Genomic DNA, 20,722 nt, shown 5'->3' on the forward strand with positions numbered 1-20,722 from the left:
CATGAAGTTTTGAATTATTGAGATAATCTGCAGGGTAATACGAGTTTTTCTATTAATGTATATACTATACAAAGAAACACACACACACACACACACACAATCTGTTTGTATTGATTGTATTTAAGCAATCTTTTAAATACATATTTTCTGTGAAGATTTAACAATATTACAGTGGATACCAATACACATTACATTTGGCATATATTTACACCGATGACAAACAGCAGTTTAATATGTACATCTACAGTAATGACCTTTAGGATCCAAAGGTCAGATCTTTCAGGCTTTGTAATTGAGCAAAATATCATGCATATGGGCTTTGAAGCAACTTTCTATTTGTTAAATGGCCCTTTTATGGATGTTGAAAGGTCTATGTTAGTGCTGCAACACTAGAAAAGCAACTTTGACATGAAAGCAGTAACATTTCATTCTGTATTGTGTACTGTACATGGGGTAAATTAACGGTGTTGTCAAAATGTAACTCCTTGCTTTGGTTTCAGCCCAGAGTTGGTCTGAATCATCATTGTTCGTGGTCCTAACTGAGACTGGATTAGAATGGCTCTCCCGAGTAACCATCATGTATATATGTACTTTGACAGTCTGCATCATGAAGCACAAAATCCAAGTATAGTTTTCAAGTAAACGCATACAACAGCAACAAATGCTGTTCATCATTCTGAGGTCACATGTAGAAGACGGTTCCCTTTGTGAAGACCAGTGATGCACATTTACCAGCAAAATAAGACAGGTTTGCAAAACTGCAATGGAAACAAAATTCAGAACTCAATTCAGGTCAGAAATAAATAAATAAATAAAAAGAGGTCTTTGAATCATTTGGTCCAGCAGAAATCTGAGCATGTAGGGAAAGAAATCTGCAAAAACATTTACAATTATTATGCTTTAAACACAATATAATTTAGAAACTGAATCAGGAAAAAAAGATTTTTACCTTGGTTAACACAAATTTATAATTTCATCCCTGAAATTAAGTTTAGACATTTCTATATTAAATGTCAAAGACAACCCGTATTGCTCCAAACAAAGTGAGTCTTGGACTTTTGCAGATTTAAAGCTGATCCAAACATGAGGTTGTATCAACATAAATCACACCCCAAAAAAGTTAGTATTCCCACATTTCTTGGCTCAATCACCAAGCCAGTTCAAGTATATGTAAATAAGAAAATAACCTATTTAAATGCATAAACCTCAAGTGGCTTATTTTAAAAATGCACTCTGTAATCTGTGGCTGTGGTCCTTTGGAAAGCTCGAGTAAAACCACTAGAAAGTGTCATTATGTGAACATATTGGAACCGGTGCTACATACTGCAACTCAGCATCCACGTTTCCTTACATTACGTGGTCATTTTACATGTAACCAGATAAGACTTTGCTGCTTCTACGATACTAGCGAACCAAACGGCCACACGTGCTCACAGATCAGTGTACGTGACTGGGGTGACCCCGTGAATCAGGAGCGTTGGCCCTAAACTATTGGTCACCGCCTCCACCTGAGCCAAGTACTGCTGTGAGCGGCTGCGCTGATCGGTCGGTCGAGGCAAGTACAGGAAGCGTACAGCGGCTTGAGCGCTGTGCTCCATCAGCATGCTGTTCACCGCGGACAAGAACTCCTCGGAGAGAGCTTGCGCCGGCTCTGCTCGGGGCTCCCCGCTTGGCTGAACATGGTGCTGCACCACGGAGTCCCAAGGCACGATCTTTATCGACGCCCTGATCCTCAGCTTCCGGAGCAACTCTCGGAACGTCTCCTCGTTCACCACCCAGCCCTGGTCGCTGGACTCAGTCTCCACATTCAGGAAGATTCGCATTCTTGCGTGGCGCCATTTGTTGGACATGTTGAGCACGCAGGCCATCTGCAGCAGGAACAGGCTGCACACGTCCTCATAATCCCGGCTGCCGGGCTGGAGCAGGTTGAGGGGCCACACATCTATCGTCCGCTCCGACCCGTCCACCTTGCTATCTTTTCCCTCTCCCTCTAACTGGAAGAAATAGCGGGCGAGGCACACGTTCTTGTTCATTTTAATGGCGTCAGAAATTATTCCCACGTACTCTTCTGGCGATAGCCAGCGTGGGTTCTCAACATGTCGGACCGGTGGGAAATGGGCCTGCAACAAAGGCAAGTCGACCCCAAAATTATATTCGCCCTCACTCGCTTGTCCGAGCGAGGAGTCACAGAACGCAGAATCCTGGAGGAAGAAGTCCTCAGGAGTGCAGCCATCATAGAAACCCAAAATCAGTGTGTTGGGCTTCATGCCACCTTGAAGAGGGAAACAGGACAGATAAAGCAACATGGTAATCTGTACTGAATGTGGGCGTGGCAGGCATGAGGGAAAGGAGAGCTCACCGAGGCCTGTGATGCGCAGCAGATGCTGTGTTCCCTGTCTGACAGAGGGGGACAGCGTCAGGTCCACAAAGGCCTTCACCCCGAGTTTATCGACGAGGCTCAACCAGAAGTTGTACTGCTGCTGAATCGGGTCTGATGGCAGAGAGTCTGGAACACAGCAAGAAATTAAATGTATACATAGATTTGAAAAGTGCAAACAGTATTACCACACAGGCTTGATTTTATAGATTCAACCACTACTGAACACATTTCAGCAGAATGTTGGTGGATGAAGTTCTCAGCTCCTTTACTGAAGTAAAAAGGTAAACGTATAACAATGTATAAACTCAAAAAGAAATTGTCCTGCATTTAAATAACTGAAAAGTACAAGTATATATATATATATATATATATATATATATATATATATATATATATATATATATATATATGTTAAGTTTATCAGCTTTAGTACAGTTAAATGTACTTAAATATGTCTCCTGGACCCGATATATTTTCATCATCATATTATTAGATTGTCAATAGTGGTATATCAGTGCATAAGTAGCATTTCACTGTTGTAGCTGGTTGAGGTGGAATTTATACAAACTAATACAATCAGTCTGGTCCAGTGGATCGAGCGGTTGACTATTCTTAACTAAAGTTTGAACAAATGATTGGTTAATTTGACTTCTTTGTAAGCGACCAAACTCTAAAAAAGGTAGGATTTAATTTTAAAAGTAGCTGTCAAACAAATATAGTTAAGTAGAACATACTATACTTTCCACCAAAATGCATAGAATGGAAAAAAAAACTAAAGTGAAGTGCAAGTAACTCAAATGTAAACTCAAGTACAGCATTGCCGTTAACTAATTGCATTGTCAGTGAATGAATTAAGGAACCGGTCAGCACCTTGCTTTCTGAATCCTCGGGTTGCATCACACAATATAAAAAGGATACGTGCCTATTTAGCACAACAAACAAGGACCTAGACATTAGGCCGGACCAAAGGCTGTTTGGTTTGAATTCTGATGCAACAATGATACCGAGGGAACTTCTTATCTTATTAATAATGCAAGCGAAGCAGCAGATGGAAAGTGATAGCCCACGAGGTAGTCTTCCATGATGGTGCCTGTGACTTCAGGGAAGCCAATCAGATCTGTTACACAACTTCAGTAAAATGCAACCGACTTGAACATTTTCTCTGCTCAGCTTGTTCATGTGCTCTCAGAAAGAATGATAACTAATCACATGATGCCATGTTGATTCAATACATCAATGACTGGTGTCCAGATGCACGAAAAGGCCCAAAGGTGAGTTTCACATGGCTTCTAAAATGATTCACAGATAAGATTAATTTAATACTGTTAGCTGGGGATGACCATCACAGACCAACCGCAGGGAATTACCCAGATCTCCCAGCTGCACATGGCCCAACACATAGAGTCCTCCCTTCTTCAGCTGGTTGACAAACAGGATGAGCTGACAGGAAGAGCGAGGGTTGGCCACCATTAACAGCATCTGCGGCCTCCAGAACTTCACATGGTCTTTCCTCACATCCAGCATCAACAGATACTTACGCACCTAAAGAAAAAGGAAGACAGCATTGTTGACACACCGTGGCGCTGTCTCTGTGTGTGTGTGTGTGTGTGTGTGTGTGTGTGTGTGTATCTGCATGAGTCCAGATACCTGATGGAAAATTAGAGCCTGGCTGACGTAGCCCCAGCTGCTGGTGGGCGATCTGTAGTGGAGGAAAAGCAGCAGCACTAGCAGGAGGACGATGCTGCCTGAGGAGTACACGGGGTTAATGACGAACATCATCACTAAACAGCTCAGGATGCCCAGCAGGCAGGTGTGCCAGGAGAAGAGCTGGAAGGTTGGTCTGTTAAACACACACAGACAAAGAATAGAGGCCGTCGGACACATTAAGAACAGAAGACAATCAGACAATAAATAAGACTTTATTCTCCCATAAATGTTATGATTGTAATAAATCCAAATCTAAATTATATATATTGTTGTTGTAATCTAAGTTTGTTAGCCTGTTCTCCCAGAAAGACGACACCTTTAAAAAAGGTAGCTCACATTTTCTTGCTTTTGTGTCACTGAGCAATTTTAGATGATCTTACTTCATTGGCCAGAATTTATGGCGACACTCAATGATGGCGCTATGAATAAGTAACAGCTGTTTCAGAACTGAAAGCCTAACACATGTCCTTCTCGAGCAGTATTTCATATTTTACCTCAACAGCAGGTGTTTTTGTTTGTACATTTTATTCTGAAAAGTTGACTGCTGTTGGATTCAATTATATACACAATATGATAGCAATGCCTACTTATTTTTCTTTTAATAGCGATTTTATCGTTTATTACCTGAAATTTGGTGCCGACGCCCACTCAAGAGCCAAACAGGCCAGGTCAACCGCAGCGTAGGCAAGCAAGTAGAAAACAGTCACCAAACCTGCCACGGCATTGAGCTGGCCTGCAAACACTACACACTGAAACACAGACGCGCAACAGCTTAGGTCACCAGTTGTAATTTGGGAAATATTGGACTGCGTGCGGCAGAAGCTCTGCTCACCTGTGCCAAACCCCAGGTGTACAGCACAGCCACCCACGGATTCCCGGAGCTTGATGTGATTGTAGCTGGCGCTAATGGCAAACCTGTGAGGGGAAAACAACAGTCTGTTAGGAAATGAGTGAAGAGGGCACCGATATGATGAGGCAAAACATCAAGACGTACCAAAGAGCTGATCCAGAGCAAGAGCATGGAGGATACGGGACGCTCCGATCATAGCGCACATCGCAGCTGAAAGAGCAGCGCAGAATATCCCGACGGTGACGAATGGCGACCAGATGTTTATCCTCTGGAGGAAGCCATAATCCTGAATCAACAGGGTCCTACAGACAAACAAATGACTTTATATTGTTGATCTCTCTTTAAGTGTTCCTATCAGACAACACCATCATCATGAACCAGTTCAGACCTGTCACACGTGGCGCTGACCAGTATGAAGAGGACGACGTAGACTATGAAAGAGTAAAAGACGGCTACGATGGTGCCTTTGGGGATGGAAACACTCGGAGTCTTCAGATCCCCTTCAGAGACATGCAGAGTGAGAGCAAACATCAGGGTGTGTGCATGCGTGTATGTACAATGCAAATTAATTTAAAATAAAAGGTACAAGTTGCAATGGCATACTAGTCCAGTTACAGTCCACCTCCTGCAATGACACCCTTCATTTCAATGGGATTATACACGCAAGACAACCAGCTTTAACCTGACATGTTGGCTCCGGCCATAATCCCGGTGCAGCTGGTGAACAGGACAGCAAACACGGTGGCAAAAGACATGACAGAGTTGGTGCTGTAGTCCAAAGAGTAACCAGCTGCAATGAGAAAAAATGACCAACAATAGCGATACCTTAAATAGATGGCCCAAAAGCCTCTATGTACTTTCAGATCCTCTTTCCAACCAACATCAAGCCCCAAACACTCACAGCCCAGGTTGTTCCTCAGAGTGGTGGCGTTGAAGCCCGTGTAGCTGGCGTTGTAGCGGATCGTCTGGTTGCCGGCCCCCTTGTGGGCGATGACAAAATCACGAGGTTTGACCACCACAGAGCTGACGGAGATGGACAGCAAGGTTACAGTGACCACCAGCAGGATGACGAAGGCGGTGCGGGAGTAGATGTGGGCACCCACCAGACACACGAGCAGACACAGCAGAAGGACCACTGAGGCGTACAGCACCGAGTACCAGTAGCCCTGTGGAAGCACACGCATCCCCTCGGACACAGAGGACTCTACAACAGAGCAAGAAGAAAACTGAGAATGGGATGTGTACTACTAACTGAAGTAGGTGGTTTAGTTACCTAAAATCAGAACATAAACCAAACACTTACCAGGATCTGAACCAAACACATCAAGTAACGCCTCCACAAGACCAAGAACATACTCTCCACATGCAAACACTTTGGCCAGGAAGAACATCAAACCAATGCTTCCTCCAAACTCTGGGCCAAGAGACCGACTTATCATGTCTGGTCACATTTAGTCAAGGCTGATGTTTCAAATGAAATGGCAAGATCAAGCAGCACTGTGGGAAAACAACAGTTTGGTCTCTGAGGATACAGTAGGCTCCTCCCCCTTGTATAGCACCGTTGGTGGAAATGGCACAGATGGACAGTATTGTGAGAGAGATAATGGTGTAGGCTACAATCACCATTAAAAGACCCTGTAACAGCCCCGCGTGACCAACCACAAACCCTGCAAGAGAGATCACGTCAGTGTTAGTCACGACTGCACAGCACAATGACTCAGTTGTATTGTAAGGGATTCATGACAACTCCCACTGTCGACAACCAAAAACAGCTTTCTGGTTGTCTGATGTCTCCACACTCACCGGTTCTCAGGAACAGCACGATGCTGAACATGGAGAGGACGGTGGGCACCATCACCCCGAAAAAAGTGTTCAGTTTTCGAGGGTCTTTGCTTGATGACCCGGAGCCGGATTCAGTGGTGGCGTCCAACTCCATGCCGCTTGCCACTGCGGTCACCGCCAGACCACATACCCCTGAGGTCACCAGAGGGGTGCGTTCGTTCGACATGTTTGGTGCGAGAAGCCTGGGATCAGTCTGTCGAAGACAAAATTAATGAAGAAGGGTTTCAAACAGAAAGATGCACAACTACAGTATTGAATCAACGGCTTAACAGCAATGCTAACATGCTTGTTGTCCACTACTTTGTGACAAACTACCATAATAGAAAGGAAAAAAGGGTTGAAGTCGGAGATCTAGGTCACTTTAGTTTGTTCTGTCAGCTTCGCCATCATTGAGCTCCACAGACAAATGTCTCCCATGAGCAGATGTCCCTTGTGTTGTTGATGTGTTATTTCATAGTGTGTACAGCCTTTGTTCAGTTAATGTATTGTTCTCCATTTCAAATCAAGTGCAGCAACAAGCTGCAAACACAGAGGAATGAAGACTGTCATGTGAACAGTAGCCCATGTGATGTACTGCCTCATGAATGCTTCCACCTCACATAAACCAAGTGTTTACTCTGAAGACTTGAGGCCTTTGAGACAAACATTCAGATTGTTCACCACACAGTCACCTGGCTGGTATGACAATGTTCCAGCCTGTTCTGTTACTTTTTTCCACAGGCAGTAGCTTCCCTTCTTTTCATCTGTTTACTACAACATATTGCAAACATCGAGCGCCGAAGCGCCACCAGAGAGAGTCTGCGAGTTGCTGCGGTTCACACCTCAGTTCGGTATTACAGTCACCTGATTCACAGCTGCTTGTCTGTTTTTACATGCAGCGAAGAGCGAAGAGCAGACATCTCAGCTGAGCAGCCCGAGCACGGGCCTCTGTGTTCAGGTGACCTTGGTTGTGTTCTTTTTCTCTCTCAGATGCCAGCAGCGTTCAACTTTACCAACTGTTTTGCCCTCAAGGAGGCAGTTTTCATCGCTGTGGCCAGAGTCAACACTCCTCTCCTCTGAGTTATGAAGTCATACACGAGCCACATGAACACAACACGATGGGACATGATCTCCTAATTATTAAAAGGGATCACACCCAGTTACTGATTCTCTTCTACCGAAAAATGTTTACAGTATTTTATCTGTAGAGCTGAAACGATTACACCATGCATCGGTTAGTGGCAGGATAGAAAATTAATTAGCACATATTTTGGATAATAACATGATCATATAGATCATTTTGAAAGAAAAAAAGAAGGAAAAAAAAGAAAAAAAAGTACATTTAAACAGCTGCTTAGATTTTTGCATATTCATGCCATCTATGATACTTCAAGAGAATAATGGACAGATCATTCATTCGCTCTCAATTTAACAGACGCATGTGTCCAGTGCACTCTGGGCATTTCTAGTTTATCCACCACTTGCTGATTAAAAGTAATTTTAAAAACACGCATTTGGCTGTTTATATTACAGTTGCACAACGTTTACAAGTTGAGTAAAATGCCTCTTATGAAACATACTCCACTCCACTCCCCCCACCCCCCATCATGGAGAGGTGAGTTGTGAGCAGGGACCATGAGAACTGTAACTGTCACGCACGGATCCATATCAGTTCGTGCTTCCCTTCTATTCGGTGACGCCTCGCGGCCATGCCCTGCAGGATGCTCGGACTCTCGTGTCTATGCTGACACCGAGCCTCGAGAGGCCCTCTTGGGGCTCTACTTCCGAAACAAGTCGGATACCAACATACAAATACATTGTTTCCGGCACATTCGCGTAGCATGAGGGTGGAGCAACTGCGACATTACAACTTTACATCAGATATACGCCATTCGGCAGCTTCATGCCGGGTGAATGTTGTTTACGTTTCGAGGCTCTCGGTCCAGGAAGTGGTCGCCCCCGGCTGTCATAAAAACACCGCACCCGGCGGGACGCGCTCGCGCAGCGTGCCATTCAAAAAGGGCAAAACATCCAGGATGTGTCCAGCCAAACTCACCTCGATGAGCCTTCCACGGGACACTTTCACCCACTTCCTACTTGTTTCTTCTCGTTTGCCCCGCGGGTTTGTTTTCGGGAGAAGACGCGCAGTGGACAGTCGAGATGAACCCGCACCGGGACGGTGGACATGACAGGACTGAGCCGGGCCCGAGAGTTGGATGCTGTGAAAGACCTGCGGTCCAATAACAACACAGCAGCCATGGCACGCCTCGTTCCCTTTTTATTTGTTCAAAGTTGTCACGGGAGAGCAGAAACCGCCCATGTGACTGTCGAAAGGGGGAGGGCAGAAATGCCCCCAAAAAACGGTATGAGCAAAGATACTGCTGCTGGCCCAGAGTCACCACGCCCCTTACTTGCAGTCAAACGTGACATCACCAAATCGCGTATTAATAACTTCCGATACGTGTAGCCTGCGCGAGGTGGTGACAGGTGTTACTGTGCGGCGTCCACCGAGATAACGACTTGAATGCATACACATGTATGACCGGGAGGCGCCGGCGTGAAGTTGTTCCGTCGGCTGGACTGCAATGTCTCTTCTCCGCACCAGTGGGCGCTGTTGTGACAGAGATGACGTCCATAAATATAAATGTTTGGGGCGGGGGGGTCGAATCATTATGTAGAAGGACTAATCTGGGATGTCAAGAAAGGTTATCATTACAATAATGGATCTTGTTTTCTCATAAGAAAAACACATGTTGAATTGCTCACATCAGCCTATAGAAGTTGTCATATCCACTCCAGAAACAAACACACACACACTGGAAATGAACATTGATATGGGGATTGTGTGATGTTAGAGAGGGCGAAGAGGGCTGCACATGTAACATCTCCTTCATCTCATTTCACACGATTAATGCTTTCCAATACTCTGCCCATGTCTTATAGCAGGAAGCAAATGCCAACATGTTATGGTCTCCGGGCACAAACAGTTGCTTATTTGAAAATATAGGTGATAATGTGCCTTTATTTAATCAACTCTAGACAGATAGATAGATAGATAGATAGATAGATAGATAGATAGATAGATAGATAGATAGATAGATAGATAGATAGATAGATAGATAGATAGATAGATAGATAGATAGATAGATAGATAGATAGATAGATAGATAGATAGATGTAAGGAATGATAAGTGACGATAGAACATTAGGGGATTTTCTAATTCAGATGCACACTTATCCATACAGCCAGTATATTTCATATCCCATACATACAAAGACTCACTAACTGAATCAGTGGAGCTATTGCAAAACGTCACCTAATGCAACCACCAGTTCAGCTCTTTATGCTCTGATTTCTTGTTCATTTGACCTCTGTAATCAGTGCATAACACATGATGTATTCTAACAACAGAGTGGAGAGGATATCATATGCGTGTTCATGTTCAGAATGAGGCCATCCTTTCACACATTTTCCTCATTGTGCTGCATCCTGAAATGAGCATTAATAAATAAAAAACAACAATGCATTCACATGAGCAACTAGAAGGATCAACTCGGTTTCTAAAGAACATCTAAAACTGACTGAGTCCAGGTGAGAAAGGGATCTCAAAACTGCAGAGTGATCTGATCAGAGGGGGGTCATGGGATTTAAGAGATGGGTGTGGTTGAAACATGCTTCATGCCCGGATTTGAGGATCCTTCTGCAAGCGCCCACCGCGTGATCTGGCTGCTTTTTTTCTGAATAATGATATTCAGAAAAAAAACAGAAAAAAAAAACAGGAACCGTGTGGATAACTGACCGAGAGGGCCGCGGCTCATTATACTGGGAGAACATCCACGCAGTCGGTCTACTTATGGCTTGATGTCTTGCAGCTTTGAAGCCTTTTTTTAATGCCATTATTTTCTATATGAGGCCGATTTTGCTCAGTAATTCATTGTTGGCTCGGAGGCGGTTGTCCTGATGAAGTGTCGGCAGAGGGAGGAGGAAACCAGAGAGAGAGGAAGGAAACGAGGATAACGTCACGAAAAGCAGAATCGGAGTGAAACGGACTGTGTAGTATTTAATGGACAGCGCTTGATGCGGGCCGAGGACCGAGCCGAATTGTGTTTGTTTACGTCGCATTGGACAAAGATGTTTTTGTTAACTGCTCGGGCGTGAAAAAGGGGGAAAACATTTCGAGGAGGAAACGACAACACAGCGGCAGCGGATCTCATCTTTTTTTTTTTCTTCTTTTTTTCCAGGAGGCTCCACTAAAGCAGAGAAATGGAAATGTGTGTAGCCCTCCTCCGTTTGCCTGCTCGCTGAAGGATTTGGAAACAGCTTGATCGTGACACACGGACTTTGGAGTGGATCTCATTTTCTTTTAATGAGTGAAAAAAGACATATAGTTTAAAAAAAAAAAAAAAAAAAAAAAAAAAAAAAACCTTCCACGGGATTTCTTTTCTTTTTTTCCGGGGGACGTAGCTGCTTTTTTTTTCGCGGCAGAGAAAAAAGAGAGAGAGAGAGAGAGCAAAAAAAAAGAAGCAGCAAAAATCATCGGGAGAATTAACAGGTAGCCACCCATTATCAAACGCCGTGACAGCCGCTGTAGGCCGGCCCATTGAGTGTAAGATGGCTGGGTGATGATGTGCCTATTCGTGGCATCATTTCGACTAAATTAACTTAGCTATATCCGCATTTAAGGAGCTGAGCATCTGAAACAAGATGTGGTCAAGGCCTCCATCAGCCTGATCAATATGTGATGTCGCTGCTTTCACGGGGCCGGCCTTCCCTTTTCAATACACCAGGCGCCTCTAAATGCGGCGCGCGGTGAAACAAAACCCCTTTTATGGAGGAGTGCATCCTATATGTCTGAATCTATCTGGCTCGCGCCCGCTTCTTGCTTTTACTGCGGCTTTTTTCCGCCAGCACGGGCCCGCGTGCGTTAACCCGGGGAGCCAGCAGAGCCTCACGGGCTCTCTGACGTTCACGTTTGCTCTCTCCTGTCGAACACGCAGCGGCTCTGCATCTCCATCTCCAGTTGCAGATGTGGTCATGCCATGTTGGTGTGGCTCCACATCCGATGTGCAGCCGAAGGGGTGTGGCCAGTCACACTTCGGCATCCTGTTCTTTGAATTTCTCTGGGCTCTTAAATGGGCTCTTAAAAACAGAAAAAGGCCACGACTCCCCTCAGATGTGTGTGTGTGTGTGTGTGGAAGGGGGGGGGGCGCTTTATTCTAACGTTTAACCTTACTGGTCATCGTGAAGGGGGCAGCCTCTTGTCTGGCCATGCATCAGTGCAGGTGGAGTCTGTTGGCTATGATATGTGGGTCTTTTTCACTCTGTCCATCGGCATGACTTCATCACAGATCTGCTCGCCATCCATCTGATGCTCGCAAGCGACTCCAACATGCATCCGAGCATCTGGTCCGACCCACCCAGGCCTGATCTGTGATGCATCACCCCCCCCCCCCCTCAGCTTTTCCCCTCCTCATTGGCTAAATGAGCAGCTGTGCCAGGAGACTGAGACCCATGATGCACCTCTTTTGGCTTCCATTAGTGCCGTGTGATCCATCTGGTCGCAGGTCCCTCCAGGGAACAGTGACCTACTGTAGCTAATTGCTCTTCCTTTGCACTGTGCACTGTATGCATGTTCGCTGTGGATTTGAATTGCTACTCTAATGCAAACAGAAGCTCCCTGTTTGGGAAGTGGTTTGAATGTGTAACTGTGCTCCTATCAGCAACAGGAAATGCTGTTTCCTACTGCAAGCTTGATGATGTACAGTGTGTGAGGACCCAGTTGCCCCACAGCGAAATGATAGATCTCCTGCCATGTTAATTCTTCCAAACCGCAGTATCTCAGATGACTGTATCCAGCATTAGCACCAGTTCCGACTCGATACACAACCTATAATTGCACAGTGTAACAAGTTCCCTCGGCTTTGAAGGGAGTGTTCGCTCGGTATCTGCTGCCTGGTAGCGATGCTGGCTGCTCGATAGAGGCTTAGTCATTACAGATTATTCTCCTCAGTTAAACCAGGCATGGTTGCACAGCCATAAACAGATTACAAGGTTTTTTCTCACTCTGTGGGTTCAGTAAACCGTGGAGATTAAAATGTGTCTGTTTTTATTTTATTATTTCTTACAAACAGTATTTTAAGCAAATTATTTAACCTAATTGATTCATTTTTGATGAAAGTGGACTCCTGGATTATAGTGGATTATGAAATCATAAAACTATGCTAATCCCCGTGGGGCTCACACATCAGCAGTAATTCTGATCAATTATGAGATGATACTTTATGGAAATCTGAGACTGACATTTGAAGTTTTTCCACGACCAACAGGTGACAGCTCAGACAAATACAAAATGAGTGAGCTGGAGCAGCTTCGCCAGGAGGCCGAGCAGCTTAGGAACCAGATAAGAGTAAGTCATGTTCTTATAGTCTAGTTTTCATCCATTGATATATTAACATGTTGTGTAATATCAACATGTTGTGTAATATCTTGGTTTTTTTCGTCCTATGATTCCGTGTCCAACAGGATGCCAGGAAAGCATGTGGAGATTCAACCCTGACACAGGTAAGTGCCACTGAATGTCAGTAAGATACATAAGGATACAATAAATGTCATTTAAAGTTTTTGGGGTTTGATTTTAGTGATAAGAATGGATTTGGATTTGGAAACATGATAATAAATGTATGGGAGAAACTTGACTGTTTCCTTTTTTGGGTTCACATAGAAAAAGCAGAGTAGGAGGTAAATACAACAAGAAAAATCTAATCTTGCACTACTTATTTTGTAATGTATTGTTTGGAAAATATAGATGCTTAGTTATTAATGATTTGATTTGATGAACTCATTTACACCCACACGATCACTAGCAGTATAAATATGATGGTTTACCATGTTCCTGTGCTATACTGTACACATTACTTTAATATCATCATTTATAAATTTAATTTTATAAATTGGATGTAATTGGACCATCACATTTGGCATGGTATATTACAATAGTGTTACAATCTCAAGAAGCTTCACTGTGGAACCTCCCGTCCCACAGTTATCAATAAAAGAAAGGGTGATTTCATTCAAACTCATAATTTGATAACCTCTCCTCACCAACCCAGATAACCGCCGGTCTGGATCCCGTGGGGCGGATTCAGATGCGGACAAGACGCACCCTCCGCGGCCACCTCGCCAAGATCTACGCCATGCACTGGGGCACGGACTCAAAGTGAGTGTCGACTGCACCAAACAGCAAACAGCTATGATTGTGACTAAAGCCGTGCTCTCACTGAACTGGTGCCGTGTGTGTTTAGTGCTAATGAGCAAATGTTAATAAGAGCATATCAGCCTGCATGCCAAACTAAGACGGTAATCACTGTAAAACTACCTGCTTTACGTCAGCGTGTGGGCCTTGTCACTGTGGCAGCATGCTGACCAAAGCCTCACATAGCGGACGACATCTGAGCCAAAACATCCAAAAGCAGTTTTAGGTTTAGAACGACGTCGTAGAGAAGCGAGGAGCACAACAGCCGGAGTGACAGTTATATTCCAAGTGTGTGTGTGTTCTGAAATCAAAATCAAAGTTTTCAGTTAAATATTAAATATTAAACATTCAGTTAATGTTTTGGCTGTATTACCAGCAGACCAGTTACATATTAAATGAGTCCACCGTTTTTAGTTTAGATTCAGGAAATGAACACTAAGCCGAACTGAATGTCCATCAATAGATCCATCCATCCATCCATTTTCAATACCGCTTATCCTCATTAGGGTCGCGGGGGCGCTGGAGCCTATCCCAGCTGACATAGGGCGAAGGATAGATACATAAAGTTTGAATGTTTGTGTCTCCACAGACTTCTGGTTAGTGCCTCTCAAGATGGAAAACTGATCATCTGGGACAGCTACACCACTAACAAGGTAAAGGTTCTTATCAGCTGGATAAATAGTCACATTTGACCCTTTAGGTGAAAGTGGAGTGAAGTCCTTCTCCCTTCAGTTAAAGTATGGTTGACTCGTAGCAGCTTCTGTTGCTACCTTTGTCGTGACCTATTCCATTATTATAGTGACCTATAGTTATGCTCTTATTAAGGGTGTGTGTAACGTGTGCTGCCTCCATCCCGTCTTAGATACACGCCATCCCGCTGCGCTCCTCCTGGGTGATGACCTGTGCGTACGCCCCCTCTGGGAACTACGTGGCCTGCGGAGGCCTGGACAACATCTGCTCCATCTACTGCTTGAAGACCCGCGAGGGCAACGTCAGGGTCAGCAGGGAGCTCCCTGGCCACACAGGTGAGAGAACGTCGCCTTCTCAACCGCTTCTGTTTGCGCTCAACGTTTGTCCTGCGAGTCAAACTGGATGAGACGTTTGACCTCCCCACCCCCCCCCGGCCCCCCAGGCCTCGTGGGAAAGCTCCGCTCTCAAACCCCCGAACAATGAAGATTTCATTGACATTGTTAATTAATCGCAGGGCAGCGGCGTCTTAATGAGCTGAGACATCAACTCCTTCCTGTCTGCGAGACTCCGGCTTGTGACACGGTGGCTACTGTGTTGCTGTACGGGAGACGTCAAGATGTGTCTGATTCTATTGTCACAAAGTATCAGGCGTCCGTCAAAGTCGACACAACGGAAAGCTCAATAACCAATTCCATCATAAATTGTTGTTTGGTAGATTGTTATAAATCTATTTATTTCCAGGAAATGGCATTGACGTCACCTTCAGCGTAATGTCGTTTTGTAAAGTCAGTGTACTGCTGCAATAATATCATTTAGTTGTGCCTATTGTAATTACGTAGCTCCTAGGAAGTCCACTTTTCTATCACCTATCGATAAACGGATATCTAAATATGTATATGAGCAGATCACCTTTTAATATGCAAGTTTCATTCAGTTCCCCAACCAACACCTGCTCTGTCCTCTCAGGTTACCTGTCATGTTGCCGTTTCATTGATGACAATCAAATCATCACGAGTTCAGGAGACACCACATGGTGAGCCACGGAGATCAGAACACCGACAGTGTGTAGTGCAAACATTGTTTTCGTGAGCTGACCGGTGTCTAACTCTGCCTCTCTGCCCCAGTGCACTGTGGGACATCGAGACGAGTCAGCAGACCACGGTGTTCTCGGGGCACAGCGGCGACGTCATGAGTCTGTCCCTGTCGCCCGACCTCCGCACCTTCGTGTCGGGAGCCTGCGACGCCTCGGTCAAACTGTGGGACATCAGGGACAGCATGTGCCGGCAGACCTTCACGGGCCACGAGTCGGACATCAACGCCATCTGTGTGAGTGTGCTCAGGGAACGGGTCGATCTTCATTCGTACCAATTAAAAAGGAGATTTGTTAAGTCTTAAAAATGTTTTAAAAGCTTCATTACACTAAGAAATAATAACTCATCGGAATGTACCAGAGGTGGAACAAAAATGGAAACATGTTTTGTACATGAACTGATATGTATATTATTACTCCAAATATCTGGCTCTGGTATCGACGCAACAATGGTCTAAAGTGGTAGTCTGCTGTAAACCGTCTAATACACGATCAACAGAGCGCCTCCAGGATTTGTCCCGGTGACGTCGCACGCTGTCTTGTCTCCAGCTGTCTTGTCTCCAGCTTTGGGGGGATTTAAACTGGGAGCACGCTAGAGGATTAACACGATTATCAATTAACACCATATCTGAACATCCTGCATCAGTCCAGACTCCAACTGAGTCCGAGTCCGGACTGACTGACCACGCAGGTCGCACCTGATAGATGACAGGTGGAGTACAGAGACACCAGTAGCCAATGAGAGCACTGCTCTCTGTCATATAAGGGCATGTAGGGAATAGGGGACTGTATAGATACAGAATCCCCCAGTAGTTGTCTCTTTATATACCTGTATCCACACTTCCTGCTTCTTACTCATCTCCCTGTGCTCCTCCTCCTCAGTTCTTTCCCAATGGCAGCGCCTTTGCCACAGGCTCAGACGACGCCACCTGCAGGCTGTTTGACCTGCGTGCAGACCAGGAGCTCAGCCTCTATTGCCATGACAACATCATTTGTGGCATCACCTCCGTGGCTTTCTCGCGCTCCGGACGTTTGCTGCTGGCCGGTTATGATGACTTTAACTGCAACATCTGGGACGCCATGAAGGGAGACAGAGCAGGTGAGACAGGAAACAGCTGTGCGCTGCTGTGACTCAAAAAGTACGCCGAAAAAAGTTCCACTTGCAGCTCAAGTGAGGATTGTCTTCATAGTAGAGTTACTTTATGGAGACATCAAATTACTTTTAACCTATGCTTTTAACATTACTTGTATCTTTGCGTTTATGCACCTCGCCATCAAATGAAACTTTTACATATGAAAAGGATTACAGGATGTTTCATTTGAATGCAAACAAATGGCAACAGTCCATATTGTATCACTGCAAAGTAAAACTAACACTAATCTGACCATCACCTGCAATATTTCCCCCAAAAACCAAGTGAAAGCGTGTTTGGTGCAAGAAGAGAGACTGAATGCCACATGTCATTACCATATTCAAAGGCTAATTTACCTCCTTTTAAAAGAATGAAGAGTTACAAAGAGCAGTTCTACTTTAAACATTTCAAATGTATTTAATTTCCACTATGATAACTGGTTCCATGTCCTTAACTGAGCACCATGGAGCTGTGTCTTCCTGCAAATGAATCAACCAACATAAACCAATAGGATTCAGGTGAAAATACCAGAAACCATCATAATGTGTCTGTAATGAGTTGAAAAACAATGTGATGGGATGGTATGCACATACATTGTGATTCGTAATTGGAAACTGAGGGTCGTAAGCACAAAATACAACATAATATTATGAAATGGAGTTACAAAACGATATCACTATGACAGTTTTAAGTTTTAAATGTGTGGGTCAAGAGAGCTCTGTGCCAGACTTACCAGTGAATTCACACGCCTCAAGCCTTATTTTGTCAAAACTCTACATGTTAGAACAAACGGCCCAAACTGTGTTGCAAGTTAAAGCAGCAATAAACACAAGGTCGCTGTGTTCGGTGTGGTTTTAAAAAAGGAGAGCAACATTTTTTTACAGCAACAAATGTTCTTTTGTTTGTCCCTGTCCGCCCTGCAGGGGTCCTGGCCGGCCATGACAATCGTGTGAGCTGTCTGGGTGTGACGGATGACGGCATGGCGGTGAGCACCGGGTCCTGGGACAGCTTCCTTAAGATCTGGAACTGAGCCACGCACATAAACCGCAAACACACACGCACACGCACATGCACGCACGCACGTCCAACAAACAGACAGACATCGCTCCCGTCTTGGGACACTGTTTGCACCCTGTATTCACTGTATGTAAGATTCAACAGACAAACTGCAACATTGTACTGTACATAATATATATGACTTAGGTATGAGTTTACACACACACACACACACACACACACACACACACACACACACACACACGCTGTATGCAGGACAAGATGACACAAAACCTGACCACATGCCCTCCCTACCTACAGCTGATTTAAGTACAGTAACACACACACACACACATAATCTGTAAAATGTAAAAATGTGACAAAAAACAGTTGATTCTTCAGCTGCTCAAGTAAAAAAAACAACACAAATGCCACTATTACCTGAAGCCTTTTAACACGTCTAACACGCTCATTCACTTAACACACACACACATAGACACACATACAAACACACACACACACACATACTTTTTCCTGAGAGACACTGCTCCTCGAGTTAAACAGGGGAGAAGACGTTATTTGACAATTCTGTCTTTGTTTACAATGAAGTCCAAAATGCACTTCAGACAAATTTTTCTGTACTATTTTTGTCTCAGTACCACATGTATCTCGGCGATGCTAATGTGAAGGAAGAATGGTTGTGGAAAGAGAATTATGTGAGTCCATTTACACTGAAAAAAAACAACAAAAAAACTAAACACTGACAGACAGGATGAGCCGATGATCGACAGAGTCCAAGGAAATATCAACTCTTATTTTCATCTGTTCGAAACATCATGTAATCACTGTTTTTATAGATATGTACCCCCCACATACAGTAAATCTCCTCTTAAGTTTTGGTTTTCTTCTGCTTTTTTTTTACACTTATTTTATTCATGTTCTCCCTGTGTGCCTCAGATACACGTTAATGATTATTAATAAAGAATATTGATAAAGTTAAATTAACAAAAACATTAAAGATCTGAGATTCAAAGTTGAGTGAAAAAAATAAAAAACATTATAAGATGCATCTTAATAAAGCAGGAGCCAGTATTCATACCTTGACTTTATCAATGTATTATCTGGACATGACAATGGTATAATTGTACATAATATTAATAAATAATAGCCTCTCCTGCCAGTTATTGTGGTTTCCTTTTTTAAAGCGCTGTTTCTTTATTCATACTTGGAAAGTGATCAACCGGATTGAAAATAAGTGTGTTTTCAGGTGCAGTTCCACCTGGTTCTGGTACATTGACCCATGCCGTTATATTATTGGTGTAGTTTGCAAATAATTTTGAAACATGAGCACAAATAAGAATAACAAATTATTTATTCTTGTTTTACAATGAAACATTTATCACAGACATCATTGAAAGAGGGATCTTTTTAGAATCTCAACTGTATGCATTATTTAGTGATTTGTTTTAAAGCCACATCCTTTATTGTAATTTATTGTAACACTGAACACATTTTATCCCATAGTGATGTAAAAATATCCTATTTAAAACCATTAGAATAAGACGGTATAAGTGCAACAACATAATACACGTTTAAAGTTTGAACACCTGACAGCAGATACAATAGTTGTAGTTCCCCACACAAACGTCAGCTTATAACTTCCAACCTATTTAATTAGAAATGTGTGGAAGGAACCTGAACCTTCACAATCACAAATTAAATATCTTGAATGTTAAGAATCAGCGGTGCTGTGTTTCTACTGCAGAAATAAACACATGTGCTCAGGTCACAGCAATGATATTTGATGTCAGTCCTGAACATTATTCATTGCTAATGTAAGGATAGTTTGTGTTTTCATATCTTTACATTGAAGTTAATATAAAATGTTTCATACAGGAAGAGATTTTGCAGAATTTAAGTGTTTTTACCTTCAGCCACCAGGGGGGGCTGCAGCTCAGGTTCACAAAATAAGGACACAAATGGGATTATTACAAACAAAAGAAATCTTTAAGGCAATTCATGTGATCCATTGAATGGCATGCGGGTGAATATTGAGCTGGGTTTTCCAGTGAAGTGGACATTTTATATATTATACGTCACACAAATCCAGTGACAACAGGTCCAAGTGGATTGTAGCACCATCATGTGGTTAAACGGTGGCATATATTTCATATTTTCACTACTACATTAATTAAGGCCCTGGTCACCCAGAGCAAACCCACAGGTCATCTCAATTATTCACCCTGAAAGTGCCCGCCCACACACACCCACCCCCCCACACACCCACACACCCACACACCCACACACACACACACACACACACACACACACACACACACACACACACACACACACACACACACACACACACACACACACACACACACACACACACACACACACACACACACACACACACACACACACACACACACACACACACACACACACACACACACACACACACACACACACACACACACACACACACACACACACACACACACACACACACACACACACACACACACACACACACACACACACACCCTTGTCTGACATCTCCTTTTGTCTATTTCACATTTAGACCTTTATTAGTACAACAAAGTCCGGTGACCTCTTGTAATCCCGGAGTCGGTCTGCCCACCTTCTGCCTGAGCAAAGGTTGAATGTGTGTGAGCAGACGTACACACAATTATTTGTGTGAAGAGGCAAGCGTAGGTCACCAGTAATGACACTTCAAAGACATGTAGTTCCTAGAAATTAAAATCTACTATATAATGGACATTTTGTTCAGAAGTC

The 20,722-nt window shown here is 43.8% G+C and overlaps 2 protein-coding genes across 2 annotated transcripts; one reads left to right on the plus strand and one right to left on the minus strand.

The window, feature by feature from the left end:
* Window positions 1–99: 99 nt before the first annotated feature.
* On the minus strand, window positions 100–9,119 carry slc12a9 (solute carrier family 12 member 9). The gene is made up of 14 exons (XM_034549583.1): window positions 8,815–9,119; window positions 6,741–6,972; window positions 6,470–6,604; window positions 6,241–6,378; window positions 5,839–6,141; window positions 5,620–5,727; window positions 5,326–5,437; window positions 5,082–5,239; window positions 4,920–5,002; window positions 4,712–4,836; window positions 4,028–4,220; window positions 3,748–3,922; window positions 2,360–2,506; window positions 100–2,272 (listed from the first exon to the last, which is right to left on the minus strand). Exons 2-14 carry the CDS (start codon window positions 6,943–6,945, stop codon window positions 1,431–1,433), a joined length of 2,724 nt encoding a protein of 907 aa, XP_034405474.1. The 5' UTR covers window positions 6,946–6,972; window positions 8,815–9,119; the 3' UTR covers window positions 100–1,430.
* Window positions 9,120–10,437: 1,318 nt separating this feature from the next.
* Window positions 10,438–19,104, plus strand: gnb2 (guanine nucleotide binding protein (G protein), beta polypeptide 2). Its single transcript, XM_034550261.1, has 10 exons — window positions 10,438–11,311; window positions 13,086–13,165; window positions 13,282–13,320; window positions 13,869–13,975; window positions 14,601–14,664; window positions 14,874–15,036; window positions 15,668–15,734; window positions 15,826–16,027; window positions 16,674–16,890; window positions 17,848–19,104. The coding sequence occupies exons 2-10, from the start codon at window positions 13,109–13,111 to the stop codon at window positions 17,952–17,954; spliced, it is 1,023 nt and encodes a 340-aa protein (XP_034406152.1). The 5' UTR covers window positions 10,438–11,311; window positions 13,086–13,108; the 3' UTR covers window positions 17,955–19,104.
* The last annotated feature ends 1,618 nt before the right edge of the window (window positions 19,105–20,722 follow it).

The sequence above is a fragment of the Cyclopterus lumpus genome, chromosome 14 (genome assembly GCF_009769545.1).
Source record: "Cyclopterus lumpus isolate fCycLum1 chromosome 14, fCycLum1.pri, whole genome shotgun sequence".
NCBI lineage: Eukaryota > Metazoa > Chordata > Actinopteri > Perciformes > Cyclopteridae > Cyclopterus > Cyclopterus lumpus.

Coding starts and splice junctions, on each gene's coding strand:
- slc12a9 (XM_034549583.1), bottom strand. CDS start 6,945: ATGTCGAACGAACGCACCCCTCTGGTGACCTCAGGGGTATGTGGTCTG. Junction 5,240..5,325: donor GTCAGCGCCACGTGTGACAG/GTCTGAACTGGT, acceptor GTTTGTCTGTAG/GACCCTGTTGATTCAGGATT. Junction 2,507..3,747: donor TGTGCAGCTGGGAGATCTGG/GTAATTCCCTGC, acceptor GCTGTGTTCCAG/ACTCTCTGCCATCAGACCCG.
- gnb2 (XM_034550261.1), top strand. CDS start 13,109: ATGAGTGAGCTGGAGCAGCTTCGCCAGGAGGCCGAGCAGCTTAGGAAC. Junction 15,037..15,667: donor GGAGCTCCCTGGCCACACAG/GTGAGAGAACGT, acceptor CTGTCCTCTCAG/GTTACCTGTCATGTTGCCGT. Junction 16,891..17,847: donor CATGAAGGGAGACAGAGCAG/GTGAGACAGGAA, acceptor TCCGCCCTGCAG/GGGTCCTGGCCGGCCATGAC.